A 13,866-nucleotide genomic window follows, 5' to 3' on the forward strand; every position below is an offset into this window, starting at 1 on the left:
TAGCTGTCATTAACATGTCGTGCTGTTGCTTTCATTTAGTAAAGATTCACATTATGAACAAATGTGTTTAACATCAACCCTCTTTCTTTCCGTACCCTGCGTTAAATGTGTCAGGGAGTCACTATATGTGCACTAAACACTCAGAACAGTATTTTCAACTTCAAATATCTATAAGGCAGAAACCACAAAAAAACCAGACACTTACAGTAAGTCTGCCTGTTAGCTGTTTCTTCCTGTTTTTGACTTCTTCTATGACACATTTAATCAGGCCTGAACTTATCCTTTAAGTATAATAAGATGCATCAGAGATATTAGAGACTTCAACCTCCTTGTGATTTCTCGTACTTAACTAAGGAAACAAGCATCCACAAAATACATGATTTAATTAATAAATGTATTTATTGAAGCAAAAATGACTAAATCACCCAGGACTCACGATGCCTACAGAAATATTCATGGAAAGTTTTCATCCTTTATTTCAATATGGTACCAAAAAACTCGGACTCATTTTTATTGTAAATTAATAATAAAAAATAGAACAGAAAACAATTTATTGCATAAGTATTCACCTTCTTCATAGTAACTTTTTAAAATAATCACTGGTGCAGCCAATTGGTCTCCAGAGTCACACAATTAGTTTGAGATCAACAGAGTGCAAGAACTGTAGTATAAATATAATTGTTAAGTATGTGGAAGGTTTAGTTATTGGTTTTAAGCAGCTGACATGGGAGAGACTGTACTTGAACCTGGGAGAGAGAGAGAGTAGATGTTAACTCTCAATTAGAGTTAGTCAGAAGGACTGTGGGAGACACTGACGTCAACTGGAAAAATGTTCTACGGTCTGATAAGACCCAAATGGAGCTTTTTGACCATCAGATGACTGACTAATGACCTGAGCAGCAGTTGTTGTGTGTACAGTCTGTTGGAAGCTTGTATCTCCTTCAGAGGAGTCATTGGTGTCTTGGTGGCCTCCTTCAATAGTCCCCTTCTTGTTTGTCGTCCAGTTTTTGAGGACGACCTTTAGACAGTTTAAAGCAGTTGTAAAATATGTGTGAAATGGCAGCAAAAAACTAAACCAAACACTGAACATTTTAATAACCAAAGACAAAGAGTAAATGTTAATCTGGAATCCAGCTGTATTTCTTTCTTCATCAGGGAGAGTTTTCATTTTCAGAAGCTTGAGGATTTTCATAAACTACAACAGGAAACAAAGAGGAAATTTCTTAGTGATGACAAATAATCAAATAATCTCACAGTTCAAACATCATTAGTGTCTGTTAAACACACAAAGGCTGTTGTAAGGACAGTAGCTGAACTTTACTCACTTGTTAATGTTTCTAACATCACGTCTTCATTCACATCACTGTGGGGAAAATAGTGATGATAGAAGAGTTACTTTAATACAGATTATAATGGACCAATAAACATGTTTTCTAACTCAGCACAACATAAACCTGTATTTCTTTAAGAGTAAAGGCTTTTCTGTAAATGAAACCACAATCAGTGTGACAGTCAAACTAATAAAGACACATAAGAACATCATTATTTTACTCTTTGGACTGTTGGTTCTTCCCGTAAAACTTGCTAATGTAGACCATCACAGCCACAGATGTGGCCATGAAGATGAAGGACACCAGATAACGGATGATACTGGTTGCATCACCTGTAAAATGATCAAAGCAGGAATGTTAAAGTGGCATTTTAAGATACAATGTAAAGAAATTAAGTGAAGTAAAATGTTCTTTAAGTGAAGGACTGATGGAACAAATATCAACAACACATACACAGAGTGGAAACTTCTTCTGTCGTAGGTCTGCTCTCAAAATATCCATTGAAAACAGTCACCTGATAGGACAGAAAATTCCTTTATTAAGAAAATTGTAGCACTTTAATGAATATGATGAATAATAATGTAATCATCTTGTGAACAGAGAGAATTATACAAACCTTTAGTTTGTAGGTTGTAGAGTAACTCAGATGTTTAAATTCAAAGTGACAGTTTGTTTCATTCTTCACAACTGGAGTCTCACTATCATACTGAAGACGGGCTATGTATCGTTTCTGAGGTCCTTTAAAACTTAATGATGAATGAGGTTCACAGTCTACTGTGATCATATTATTCTCTGGAACTTTTACTGTGAGTTTTGTAATAACGTCTGGTACTGTAAGAGAAAAAAACATATACAACTTTATGAAAACTGTATATGGAATACAGACTCATATTCATAGTTTTATTTAACATTAGTTTCATTATTAGATGTTGATATAAATACAAAATGTCTCATAATAACTCAAAGCTAAAAAAGGAACAATAAAAAATTTATATTTAAAAGTTTTTACTGTTTGTTGTTTGCTATTTCTTTTATCCTCTACAGCTGCTGTGTTAAAAGAAAGTAGGATCCTACAAAGAGTGAAGCCAATATTACTTGACAAATGATCTTTTGTTAAAAAAAAAATCGATTTTGGATTCTTACTTCCAGCCTCAGTTTTCACTGTAACTTCTTTTGTTTCAGAAACACCCTTGTTGTTGTAGGTAGGTCTGAATTTACAGTTGTAATTGGTGAATGGTTGGAGTCCAGTAAAATGACATGTTCCTCCTGATGGATGTTTGTCAGCTGTAACTATAAAGAGCCATAAACTGTTAACTGACAACAAAGAAAAAAGATAAGTGTTTACAACAGCAGATTGTTTCCCACTAAGAGACAAGTCAATCAGTTAATATCATCCATGTGTCTCTGGTAGATCACCAGCTTTGGCCCTGTGAGTTAAAACTTTGTGAATCTTGTTCATCAAATTTGATTTAACCTCAGCTTTATCTGCACATATTGTACTGTCACTGATGTATAGTACATGTGAGGATGGTTCAAATTCCCATAGTTTATGTCACATAAATTGATAAATAAACATAAATAATTACAGATATAATGGAAGTTAATTTTACTTACTTGTAACTTTCTGATTAGAGTTACTACAACTGCAGGTATAATGAATCTTCTTCAGTTCATGTACATCTGGACAGTTCTGACTAGTTGTGTCCCAACTCAACTCAATGGACGTGTTGGTTTTTCTGTTCTTTGTGTTTATTGTGAGATCTGTTGGAACATCAGACATGTGTAACAGTGAACTGAGTATCTGGTACAATTCTTCACTCTGTAGTATCTGAGGAAACAAGTCTCTCATTGACTGAACTGAACATCAACATACCACAGTCAACCCTGAATCTGACAGTAGTTGCTTTGTTGGTATTGACATTGTTGTTCTTGATCTGACCAGTACAGATGTAGTCTGTGAACGGCTCCAGATCAGTGAGCTTCTTGGGTTTATTAAGTTCATCTGAGGAGACACAAAGATGACAGTGATTATTCATCAAGATGGAAAAATGAAACACTTTCAATAAACACAATTAAAGACAATTTCTACACCAATAGACAATTCAGTTCAATTTAGTTTTAAATCTGGAAACATGTAAGTATTTCTAACTAAATATATCCACTTACCCAAACAGGTGTAATCAATGGAGAGACTTCTACAGTTTATAGGAAACTCTGGAACTATTTGTGCAGGAAGTTTAGTGGGAACAGGTTGAAATATGTCACTTGGATTTATGTAGTCTGTGGAAAAATAAACAGAACACACAGATGAAATATAATTAACTTAGGTCCAAACATTTTTATTTTAATAGATGTTAAGTTTGTTTGTACATACCAACAGTGATGCTTGTGGTGAGGCTTAAAGAACAACTTCCTGATGTGAAGGTTGTAGTCAAATCTGAGCAATAGTCATTGTTACCAAGTTTGATACAGAGTGTTTTATCATCACTGGTGCATCTCTCAGATGAAACATGATATGATGATGAAAGTGAAAAGCTGATGTCCCGGTCACTTTGGTAACAAACATATCCAGGTCTGCAGTTGTTAACTTGAATGTCTCCTGTACCTAAAATACACAAATATTTTTTTAATAAATATAAATACTTGTTTCTTAAATTGAGATACACTAACTTGCATTACATTCAAAGGAACTAATTGTACTCACTCATTGCATTTGTCCTAGTTTTGTTTTCGGTTTTTTGACAGGGTGTTTCTCTGCCATTACTTTCAATAAAGGCCACATTATGCTCATATTCAGTACAGGGCTTCAGGTGTTTGAGCTCATGTGATGCTTGATAGGCAATGTAAACAACTGAACTTCTGATCTCTCGTTGTCCTTCTTCAGTTATGTTTATGATGTAGGTACCATTGGTAGAGCCTGTTATGTTAATCCAGAAGCCAAACTTGATGGGTGTGACAGTGTAAGAACCTGCAGACAAAATTAACAGACAAATAAAATATCTAAGTTAATATGAACCAACTGATGATATTTTTTAATCTTAGACATTTTGTTTATGTTGAAGTTAACATATTTCATAACAATAAAACAATTCTCACTACAAAAACATTCATCAATGAAGTGTTATACTGCAAAATGTTTTACACTGATACTTACACTGTGTAGAATGTGGAGGGGTTATAGATGTCACTGGGTGATTAGAAAGAATAATAAATAAATATTTATTATTTTAAAACTTGTGAAAAATAAAACTGTACTCTGTACCTGCCACATCTGAACTGAAGCAGTGATTGGTTGTTGTCTATCTCACACAGAATCTCATGAATAACACAGTATTATCTCAGTCTTATGTAATAAGAAAATGTTCCTACCTTCGTAGTAGTAGTTACTGTGGTGTTGGGGTGTGTGTGTGGAAGTGAGGTTGGGCTTTGAGTGGTGCTTGGTGTTTTGATGCTGGTTGTGGGTGAGGTGTCTTTTGAGGTGTGTAAAGGATGAAGTGGCTGCAGGATGGAGAACATGATGGAGGTTATCTTCATGTAGAAATACTTTATACCAACAGTCTGACCTGATATGGTGCTTTTATACCAGTTCAGGATTTTATCATGTTCCATGTTCTGCTAATCTGGCAGATAAACTGAGACTGGATACTTTACCAGACATGGCATCTGAATGTTTTGTTTGTTTAGCTGAATTTGTGGTGAGGGTTGATGATGGGGGTTCAGGTGTTAGGGTGGTTGTTTGAGTGTCTGAAGACACAGGAGAAGTTGTTGCCGTGGTGCTTGGAAGCAAGGTGGTTACAGATTTGTTGGTTACTAAAGGTGAAGTGGAGCTTGTTGTGGTGAGTGGAAGAGAAGTGGGTGAATCTGTGTTCAATTGAAAAAATAGTCAGGACAAATGAAACATCACATTGTTTGTTTCTACATCATTACAAAGTTCAACATGAAGCACTTTTCCCCCAAGAATGATGAGAACATTAATCCATCAGTGAATAACATCAGCTGTGCTACAGTTGTTCACTATACTCACACACAATCACAGGAATAACACAGTATTATCTCATTCCTATAAAAGAAAAGAGAAAATTCCAACCTTTGGTGGTAAAAGTCACTGTGGTGTTGAGCTGTGTGGTTGCAGGCGAGTGTGAGATTTTAGTGGTGTTTGTCTTAAGGTCTGTTTTGGTGGTGGATGTGGGTGAGGTCTCATTTGAGGTGGGTGCAGGAGATAAAGTGGCTGCAGGATGGAGAACATGATGGAGGTTATCTTCATGTAGAAATACTTTACTATCAACATTCTGAGATGATATGGTGCTTTTATAACAGTTCAGGATTTAATCTTTGTTTGACTTTGTTTGAAATAATAATTCTGAGTACTCCATACTGAGTTAGGAGTTTACCATAAGCACATTTTAAAGTACTGTACACTGTTATTTTAGTTGTGTAAACTAAATTGTAAGTGTACTACACTTATTAAGCATTTGTAAGTAGAAACACAATTCTTATTTCGGTTTACTTAATTTGTTTTTTAGACAATCAGTTTGCATGGTTCTATAAGTAAAGTCAACTCATCAGTATTTACAGTGCAGTTTATCATGTTACATGTTCTAATGACCTGGCAGATAAACTGAGACTGGATACTTTACCAGACATGGCATCTGAATGTTTTGTCTGTTTAGTTGAATCTGTGGTGAGAGTTGATGATGGGGGTTCAGGTTTTTGGGTGGTTGTTTGAGTGTCTGAAGACACGGCAGATGTTACTGCCGTGGTGCGTGGAAGGAAGGTGGTTACAGATTTGTTGGTTACTAAAGGTGAAGTGGAGCTTGTTGTGGTGAGTTGAAGAGAAGTGGGTGAATCTGTGTTCAATTGAAAAAATATTCAGGACAAATGAAACATCACATTGTTTGTTTCTACATCATACAAAGTGCGACGTGAAGCACTTCCCCCAAGAACTATGAGAACATGAATCCATCAGTGAATAAAGTTGTTGTCTATACTCACACAGAATCACAGGAATAACACAGTTTTGTCTCAATCCTATATAATAAATACGAAAATTCCAACCTTTTGTGGTTATATTCCCTGATGTGTTGAGCTGTATGGTTGCAGGCGAGGGTGAGATTTTTGTGGTGCTTGTCTGAAGGTCTGTTTTGTTGCTGGTTGTGGGTGAGGTCTCATTTGAGGTGAGTGCAGGAGATGAAGTGGCTGCAGGATGAAGAACATGATGGAGGTTATCTTCATGTAGAAATACTTTACTACCAACAGTTTGAGATGATATGGTGCTTTTATACCAGTTCAGGATTTAATCTTTGATTGACTTGTTTGACTTTGTTTGAAATAATAATTCTGAGTACTCCATACTGAGCTAGGAGTTTACCATAAGCACGATTTTAAGTCCTGTACATTACCAGACCTGGTGTCTGAATCTGTCTGTTTACTTGAATCTTTGATGAGTGTCGATGAGGGGAGTGCAGGTCTTTGGGTGAATGCTTGAGTGTATGAAGACACAGCAGAAGTTGCTGCCATGGTGAATGGAAGCAATGAGGACTAGTTTGTTACTAAAGGTGAAGGGGAGCTTTTTTTTTGTGAGTGGAAGAGAAATGAGTGAATCTTTGTTCAATTGAAAAAAAAATTAGGACAAAAGCAACATCACAATGTGTGATTTTACATTATTTCAAAATGCTACATGAAGCACTTCTCCTTAACAACGACGACCACATGAATCCATCTGGTAACAACTTGTTATGTCAGCGGTGCTACAATTATTTCCTATACTCACACAGAATCATAAAAATAACACAGTATTATTTAGATCCTATATAATAAATGAGAAAATTCCAACCTTTCATGGTTTTATACCCTGATGTGTTGAGCTGTGTGTCTGCAGGCGAGTGTGAGATTTTAGTGCTGTTTGTCTCAGGGTCTGTTTCGGTGGTGGTTGTGGGTGAGGTCTCATTTGAGGTGAGTGCAGGAGATGAAGTGGCTGCAGGATGGAGAACATGATGGAGGTTATCTTCATGTAGAAATACTTACCACACTGTAAAATCCAATATTAATCCTAATTTAGATTCTTTTAGATAACTTCACTCAGTTATCAACAATATGCACTTCTTACTAATTTTTATCAAGTTAGGTGGAATTGCAGGGTGAAACAAAAAACTTTACTGATTGTTTGGAGTAGTGCTACCTTAATACAATCAAGTATAGAAGCAACCAGCTAGGCACTGATGCTACTTAACCAGTAGGACGCAGCAATTCAGAAAAAGGGTGCTTAATGTGCCGGGAAAATGTTTAGGCATGTAATTACAGGGTCATAGATGTAAATATTAATGGGTTCAGAGCATTTTAGTGCAATTCATAAACCTATGGCAATCGACTACTGACAGTTTTCTGCTCTTGGAAATCCCTCTGCTGACATTTGCTGAGAACAGAGCACTGCTGCAAGTAAAATATATTTCCCATTTGTGCAAAACACTGTGAAGAACATTTACACTATAGCAGGACTGATCTGAGCACTAGATAATTACAGATAATTGACAAAATAAGCATTCTTAGATGGAACAGCTGGAAGGGTGGGGGTCCCTCTACCTTAGTAGTATAGTAGATAATAGCATAATAATGTGGTACAGCATAGTATTATAACATGAGTAATGTTCTTACATTTTGGGGAGAGAGGCATGGATAACAAACCGTGACTGAAGACACTTAAATAAGTGTGTATTGAAAGACATTGCTGTCTTCAAAGAAGTGACCGTCTTTATTCAGTAGCATATACAGTGCTCAGACTTGTCCTAAGGAGCTAACTCTCCTGTGTTCTTCCATGAGATCGCGAGAATAGAATAGAAGAGAAGAGAAGAGAAGAGAATAGAATAGAAGAGAATAGAATAAAACCCTACTAAAAAGAAAAATAGAAATTATTTTAAAAAAGAAAAAAGTTTCTCCAGTGAACAAATCCGTACATTTCTTGCTCCATGGATCTGCATATAACAACCCTGTCTCCTAAGAATTATAACTAAACTAAACTGCCAACACGATTATGTAATTTCAACCACATTAAGTGTCTTGTCAACATAATGAGAATATGTTGATAAGTAAAGTAAATGGTGAGTTGCAAATATGTTGGTACTGAACAAATCAATTAAATGCTACCAGACGATATATTTTTGACGCCAAAATATGTGATCTTGCAGCAAAATATCTGGTTTCTTTTTTTGCAGTAATATGTGAACCTGCAGTACAACTGAGGGCTGGTGTAATATAGGAAAATCTAACAGCCACCCAAAAGGGGTTTGTCCTTCTCTAACCCTAACGTCACCCACCACCCTCCCCAACCAATCATTTATAAACCAATGTAAGTAAACGTGTGAGTTATAAAAAAAATGTGTCTATTAAAGAAAAGAAGAGTTAAGGGGGTTAGAAGATTCAGTCCAATTTCAGGATATAAGAATACAAGTACAAACATGCATGATAGATTATAAAATATAGATAATGTGCTAAATATTAAACTTTAATGTGCTTTTCCACTTTACTGGACAAAGTGCTTTGTAATTGACCTCTTTTACCCACACTGATGAGGACACTGTTTATATGTTTTACCAACTAAACTCTAAAAGCAGAATTAAAAACAAATCTTAGTCTTAAAAATCTTAAAATTACAGTATTCAACCTAAGTGAAACTTTGGAATAAGTTTCTATTGCTCTGCTCATTCGTCTCTCTTGCTTCTCTGAAACAGCATTTTCCATCTTATCAATAAATAAAATAAAAAAAATTATTATGTACAATCAGCATTAATTAGGTTAGTTTATGACTGTCTAAAGTTTAAAACAGTTAAACAAATAAAATATCTGACATTTCTTAAACTTAACAAACACTTTAAGAACAATATTATACAAAGGTTTTGAAATTTGACTTTAAAATTAAATGTGCCGCCCTGTTTTAAGACAGACAGACCATCTCAGTGAAAACTAACCCTGAAGCTCACTGCTTCATACAAAGACATGACATCGTTCATGTGTTAAAAAACATCAATAAACACAATATTTAGCTCTATACAGCAGCGTACAGATGTTTGTCTTATTTTTACTGCTGTTGAAGAAACAGGTTGTGGACAGTTGATGTGTGAGATGACATATAAAGTTAAAGTGTGTGCAGTGCAATAAAATGTGTCTATTAATGACACAAAAACACAGTAGAGGGAACAAGACAATGACATACAATAAAATTAGGTTAAAAAACAATGTAACAGTAAAGTGCAGCATTTAATCACACAATACTATATATAGCACTAACTATATATGTATAAATACTTATATTTACATAAAGAAATTACCTGTAATCCAGTAGTACTCCCAAGCAGTGGTATTACTTTGACCTGAAGTAATATTTATTCAGATTATTATCATCATAATAATGTAAATTTGTAATCAATCATACAAATTAATAGTAAAAAATATTTTCATCATGGATACTTACAGATGATCCAAGCCAAGAGAAGCAACGTCTTGACATTACAGAGACCTGCCATATCTAGGAGGTACTGTAAGATGTAATAGTACATGGCAGTGGAGACCAAAGAAACCAAATTCGTACATATAAACTTCTCCTTTTTTTAAATGTGACAAACAACGTCAGAATTTAAACATGTATGTTTTCTGTCTCACCAATGATAAAGCTTTTCTCTCATCTCACTTCAGTTCTCACATTTGTTTTCACAAGTGTTTTACAGTAACAACTGAGTTTAGACCCCGAAATGTTACTTCTAGGAGACATGGTTTGACATGTTGCTGTGAGAATTGATGGAAACATGAGAAATGGCCGATTCATATTCTGATGGATCCACACTAGACAGGAACAATCATAAGTCAATGGGTTTGATCCTGCCGTTACAAAATGATCAACAAAGAAACACATAACAAGAGACGTCAATGCAAGAAAAAATGTAATGTACATAAATGCAACAAATTATTATTGATGTATACTGAACAATAAACACTTGATAAATAAACACACAATACTTGATTCTTGTCATGTATATGTGTGTATACGTTGTACACACATATTTTGAGATGATGCCAGAGATCACAAAGATTCAGTGTTTCCATGAAGGTAACAGGAAGGATTGTTTGTGAAAGCTTTACGAAAGATGGACAGAGGGGTCTTCTGGGAAGACGTCGGTTTCTTTAGGTAGAATCCACATTAAATACGCATCAGTGTATTTCAGTGATGATTGCTGCACTGACAGTAAAGTTGAGTTTAAAAGAAGTTGGATGCTTTATTTGTGTTGAATGTTCTGTAATTGTTGTTTGAGTTTGTCTGTGTAGTGACTTGTTGCTAATGCTTTAAACCTCCTGTCTGAGACCAAGTTATTGGAAGGGGTCTAATACCTAGAATCAAGCTGCAACATAGTTTTTTGATCGGAAGCTTAACTTCCACTACAGTATGTCACTGTGAACAGGAAGTCTCATGATATCCAGACTTTGCATACTGCATGTTTTCACATTATTTCTACACAACACTCTGTATGATTGTGTATTGAGAGCTGCTTCCTTTTTACAAAAACACGATGCTTAGCAAAATTAGAGAAATGTGTGTACTTGCTTTATGTGATGACTTATGTGCATTTATTCTTACTCTGTACAGTTATAGGGTTTAGCAAACTAAACTTTTTAGACAAGAGTGTATATTATGATGTACAATCAAAGACACAGTAAAGAATTACTAAATGTGACCTACATTTTGCTTGGTGATTAAATCATAACAGTAACTGGACCTGTTGAATGGTAAGTATGTTTAAACAGAGTCTGATCAGCCACTTTGGATTCTCTGTTTTGCATCTTTTCTTTAAATACCACTTTGTTTTATTGTTAAATTGGTTTAATTTAGCGATACAAGATATTTAAGCGCTTAAATGCAATTATCTTAAAGTCTGTTTAATGGCACATTTTGACAAATGACAACTGGAGAGTGACTGTAAGTTTCATGAACATTTATTTTACAGGCCTGAAGAATATGACACAAATACAAAAGAAATACATGTGACATACTGCTGAATAATCGAGAACTTTAGACCTATATGTGCATGTAAACTTTAAACACATAAAAAGCAGAATGTCAAACCACACCAGACTTTAAGTCTGCCTGGTAGTTATATTCTTCCTCTTTTTAACCCGTTATAGGAGATATTTACTCAGACCTGAGGGGGAGCCACAAACTAGCTTTCTCTCTCATTCATTAAAAGCATTTGGGGGAGCAGAACATCAGCTGTGCATGTTGGCAGTGGCTTACTATCACAAATGTGCTATCTGACATATTTTATTAACTTTCCTTTCAACTGTCATTGCAGTAATCACTAAATCTGTAAGAGTCCACAAATATGTGAGTATATGTCATTTAATATGTGAGTCCACAAAATCAGCTCTATAATGTTACAGTTTGGGACGGGCCCAAGTGTTTAACTGAACAAAGCCTTTTTATCCAATTGGACAAAAATTACTATATTTGAGCAGAAGAGTCATTTTTACGAGTCTAGTTGTGTTCTAATATTTCTGTATAATTAGCCCAGCTCTGCTCAGCTCTGCACCTGCTCTTGCAATTTTTCCTAATCGTATTAACAAAATCTTCTTAAAACTACTGTGTACTGTGATCTCCTACAACAAAAATGTGAAGCTCTGCAAAAACAGACAAACGTGAGCACTTTATGTTGCACCTTATGGTCTTTTACATTTATTGGGTTTAGCAGATTAAGCTTTAAGACACCAATTGTTTCAGTGCTGCCATAAAACTTTCCCCCTTTGCCATCTGCAATTTCGGCACCATATTTAATAAAAATGACTCTTGACTGTAAACTTTAACAGTGTCACCGGCTTGGGTAGATGTTTCACCAAAGACAGAACTGTGCAGTCATCCACTTTAGTTGTCTTCTGTGGTCTTTCAGGTGTGTTGCCATTACTGACACATCTTTTTAAGGATGCACCAAACTGTTGGTATGTTCAGTCATGAGGTTTCTGCCATGTTTCTCATGGCTTTATTCTTTACTTGCATGGACAACTCTTTGGATCTCATATTGAGTTTTTCACTGAATAATTATCAAATACAGCTCCAAACCTTTTATCCACTTGATCTGTCATGGAGAGACGAGTTCACATAAAACTGCTTTTCATCCATTGCCCAATTACCTTTGAGACTCTGAAAATGGAGGATTGTGTATAAAAATGGCTGTAATTCCTAAACGCTTACTCAAATACTTTTACTAAACATCTTGAGTTAAAACTGAAGAAAGGTATTTATTTTTTATTACTTCATTTTAGATCCACTGTGGTGTTGTAGAGATGCAGAAACGTTTTGCCACTGTTCAAACATTTTTTGACCTGACTGTTAATTGAGCTCTTAGTAAATAACAATGAGGTAAATCCTAAAGCTGGAAAAACCAAACAAAAGCAGTAATACTGGAGCTGCAAATGAAGAAAAAATGAAGAACTGGTATGTGGCTGTATCAGAACTTTCCTCATAGGTTAGTTCCTTTTCTGATGACATGCAGGAGGCCGTGCATTCATATAAACTACAAAAGGAAACAAAGAGAAATTTCTTAGTGATTATATTCAAGGTGGTAAAACGTTATTTATAGAATAAATGTGACTGGTGTTTGTACATATTGAAGACGTTGTAAGACTGTTGTAAGCTAAGTCAGGAAGATTAAAGTTTACTCACTTGGTTCTGTCCTTATATTTTCATACACATCACTGTGGAGAAAATCATAGGGATTGGTTTTAAACACGTTTATAAAAAAACTGCAATGAATAAACATTTTTTTGTTTTGAATCATTGTGAAAGAACTAATTCAGCTAATTAGAAACACAATAATCTTTACTCTGTGGACTGTTTGCATCTCCTGTACGTCTTTATTATGTAGAACACGACAGGCAGGGATATGATGATGATGATGACGAAGATGATCACAACAATTACAGCTTTGTCATTGTCTGTGAAATTGTGGTTAAAAGAGAAGAATTTTAAAATCTATAAATACATTAGCTCAGTAATTTTACCAAGCAAATTGCAATGGTATTTAAAACAGTACATAAAAACAACATACACATACACACAAAGATACATACAAATAACAACATCACATACACAGAGTGTAAACTTCTTCTGTTGTAGGCCTGCTCTCAAAATATCCATTGAAAACAGTCACCTTAAAGGACAGAAAATTCCTTTATTAAGAAAACTGTAGCACTTCAATAAATATGATGAATAAAAATGTAATCATCTTGTGAATAGAGAGAATTATACAAACCTTTAGTTTGTAGCTTGTAAGGTAATGCAGATGTTTAAATTCAAAGTGACATTTTGTTTCATTCTTCACAACTGGAGTCTCACTATCATACTGAAGACGGGCTATATATCGTTTCTGAGGTCCTTTAATATTTAATGATGAAGGAGGTTTACAGTCTACTATGATCATATTATTATCTGGAACTTTTACTATGAGTTGAGTAATAACTTCTGGTACTGTAAGAGAAAATAAACATATACAACTTTGTG

At 35.0% G+C, this 13,866-nt stretch overlaps 2 protein-coding genes across 3 annotated transcripts; both read right to left on the minus strand.

Moving 5' to 3' along the window:
- Positions 1–402: 402 nt before the first annotated feature.
- LOC137131140 (uncharacterized) lies at positions 403–9,886 on the minus strand. 2 transcript variants are annotated; one of them, XM_067511995.1, is made up of 20 exons: positions 9,796–9,886; positions 9,653–9,694; positions 7,165–7,305; positions 6,387–6,527; positions 5,969–6,178; positions 5,419–5,559; positions 4,983–5,192; positions 4,701–4,829; positions 4,486–4,518; positions 4,036–4,299; positions 3,706–3,936; positions 3,498–3,611; positions 3,205–3,333; positions 2,946–3,092; positions 2,475–2,621; positions 1,948–2,162; positions 1,785–1,845; positions 1,552–1,663; positions 1,326–1,363; positions 403–1,195 (listed from the first exon to the last, which is right to left on the minus strand). In XM_067511995.1, exons 1-20 carry the CDS (start codon positions 9,878–9,880, stop codon positions 1,152–1,154), a joined length of 2,634 nt encoding a protein of 877 aa, XP_067368096.1. In that variant the 5' UTR covers positions 9,881–9,886; the 3' UTR covers positions 403–1,151. The 2 variants fall into 2 exon arrangements, with proteins under 2 accessions (XP_067368096.1, XP_067368095.1); XM_067511994.1 differs by having other exon boundaries at positions 2,475–2,645.
- Positions 9,887–11,514: 1,628 nt separating this feature from the next.
- On the minus strand, positions 11,515–13,827 carry LOC137131146 (receptor-type tyrosine-protein phosphatase C-like). Its single transcript, XM_067512018.1, has 5 exons — positions 13,619–13,827; positions 13,456–13,516; positions 13,190–13,301; positions 13,030–13,061; positions 11,515–12,880 (listed from the first exon to the last, which is right to left on the minus strand). The coding sequence occupies exons 1-5, from the start codon at positions 13,784–13,786 to the stop codon at positions 12,834–12,836; spliced, it is 420 nt and encodes a 139-aa protein (XP_067368119.1). The 5' UTR covers positions 13,787–13,827; the 3' UTR covers positions 11,515–12,833.
- Between the last annotated feature and the right edge of the window lie 39 nt (positions 13,828–13,866).

Source organism: Channa argus, chromosome 8 (assembly GCF_033026475.1).
Source record: "Channa argus isolate prfri chromosome 8, Channa argus male v1.0, whole genome shotgun sequence".
NCBI classification, from domain to species: domain Eukaryota; kingdom Metazoa; phylum Chordata; class Actinopteri; order Anabantiformes; family Channidae; genus Channa; species Channa argus.

Bases quoted from the DNA above. Each gene is read 5' to 3' on its own strand.
- LOC137131140 (XM_067511994.1), bottom strand. From the start codon at position 9,880: ATGTACTATTACATCTTACAGTACCTCCTAGATATGGCAGGTCTCTGT. The intron at 5,560-5,968 runs GTAAAGTATCCA...TCCATCCTGCAG, and splicing joins ACATTCAGATGCCATGTCTG to CCACTTTATCTCCTGCACCC. The intron at 2,163-2,474 runs GTAAGAATCCAA...TTTCTCTTACAG, and splicing joins AGTGAAAACTGAGGCTGGAA to TACCAGACGTTATTACAAAA.
- LOC137131146 (XM_067512018.1), bottom strand. From the start codon at position 13,786: ATGATCATAGTAGACTGTAAACCTCCTTCATCATTAAATATTAAAGGA. The intron at 13,062-13,189 runs GTAAAGATTATT...TTTTCTCCACAG, and splicing joins AGATGCAAACAGTCCACAGA to TGATGTGTATGAAAATATAA. The intron at 12,881-13,029 runs GTGAGTAAACTT...TTCCTTTTGTAG, and splicing joins AAATATAAGGACAGAACCAA to TTTATATGAATGCACGGCCT.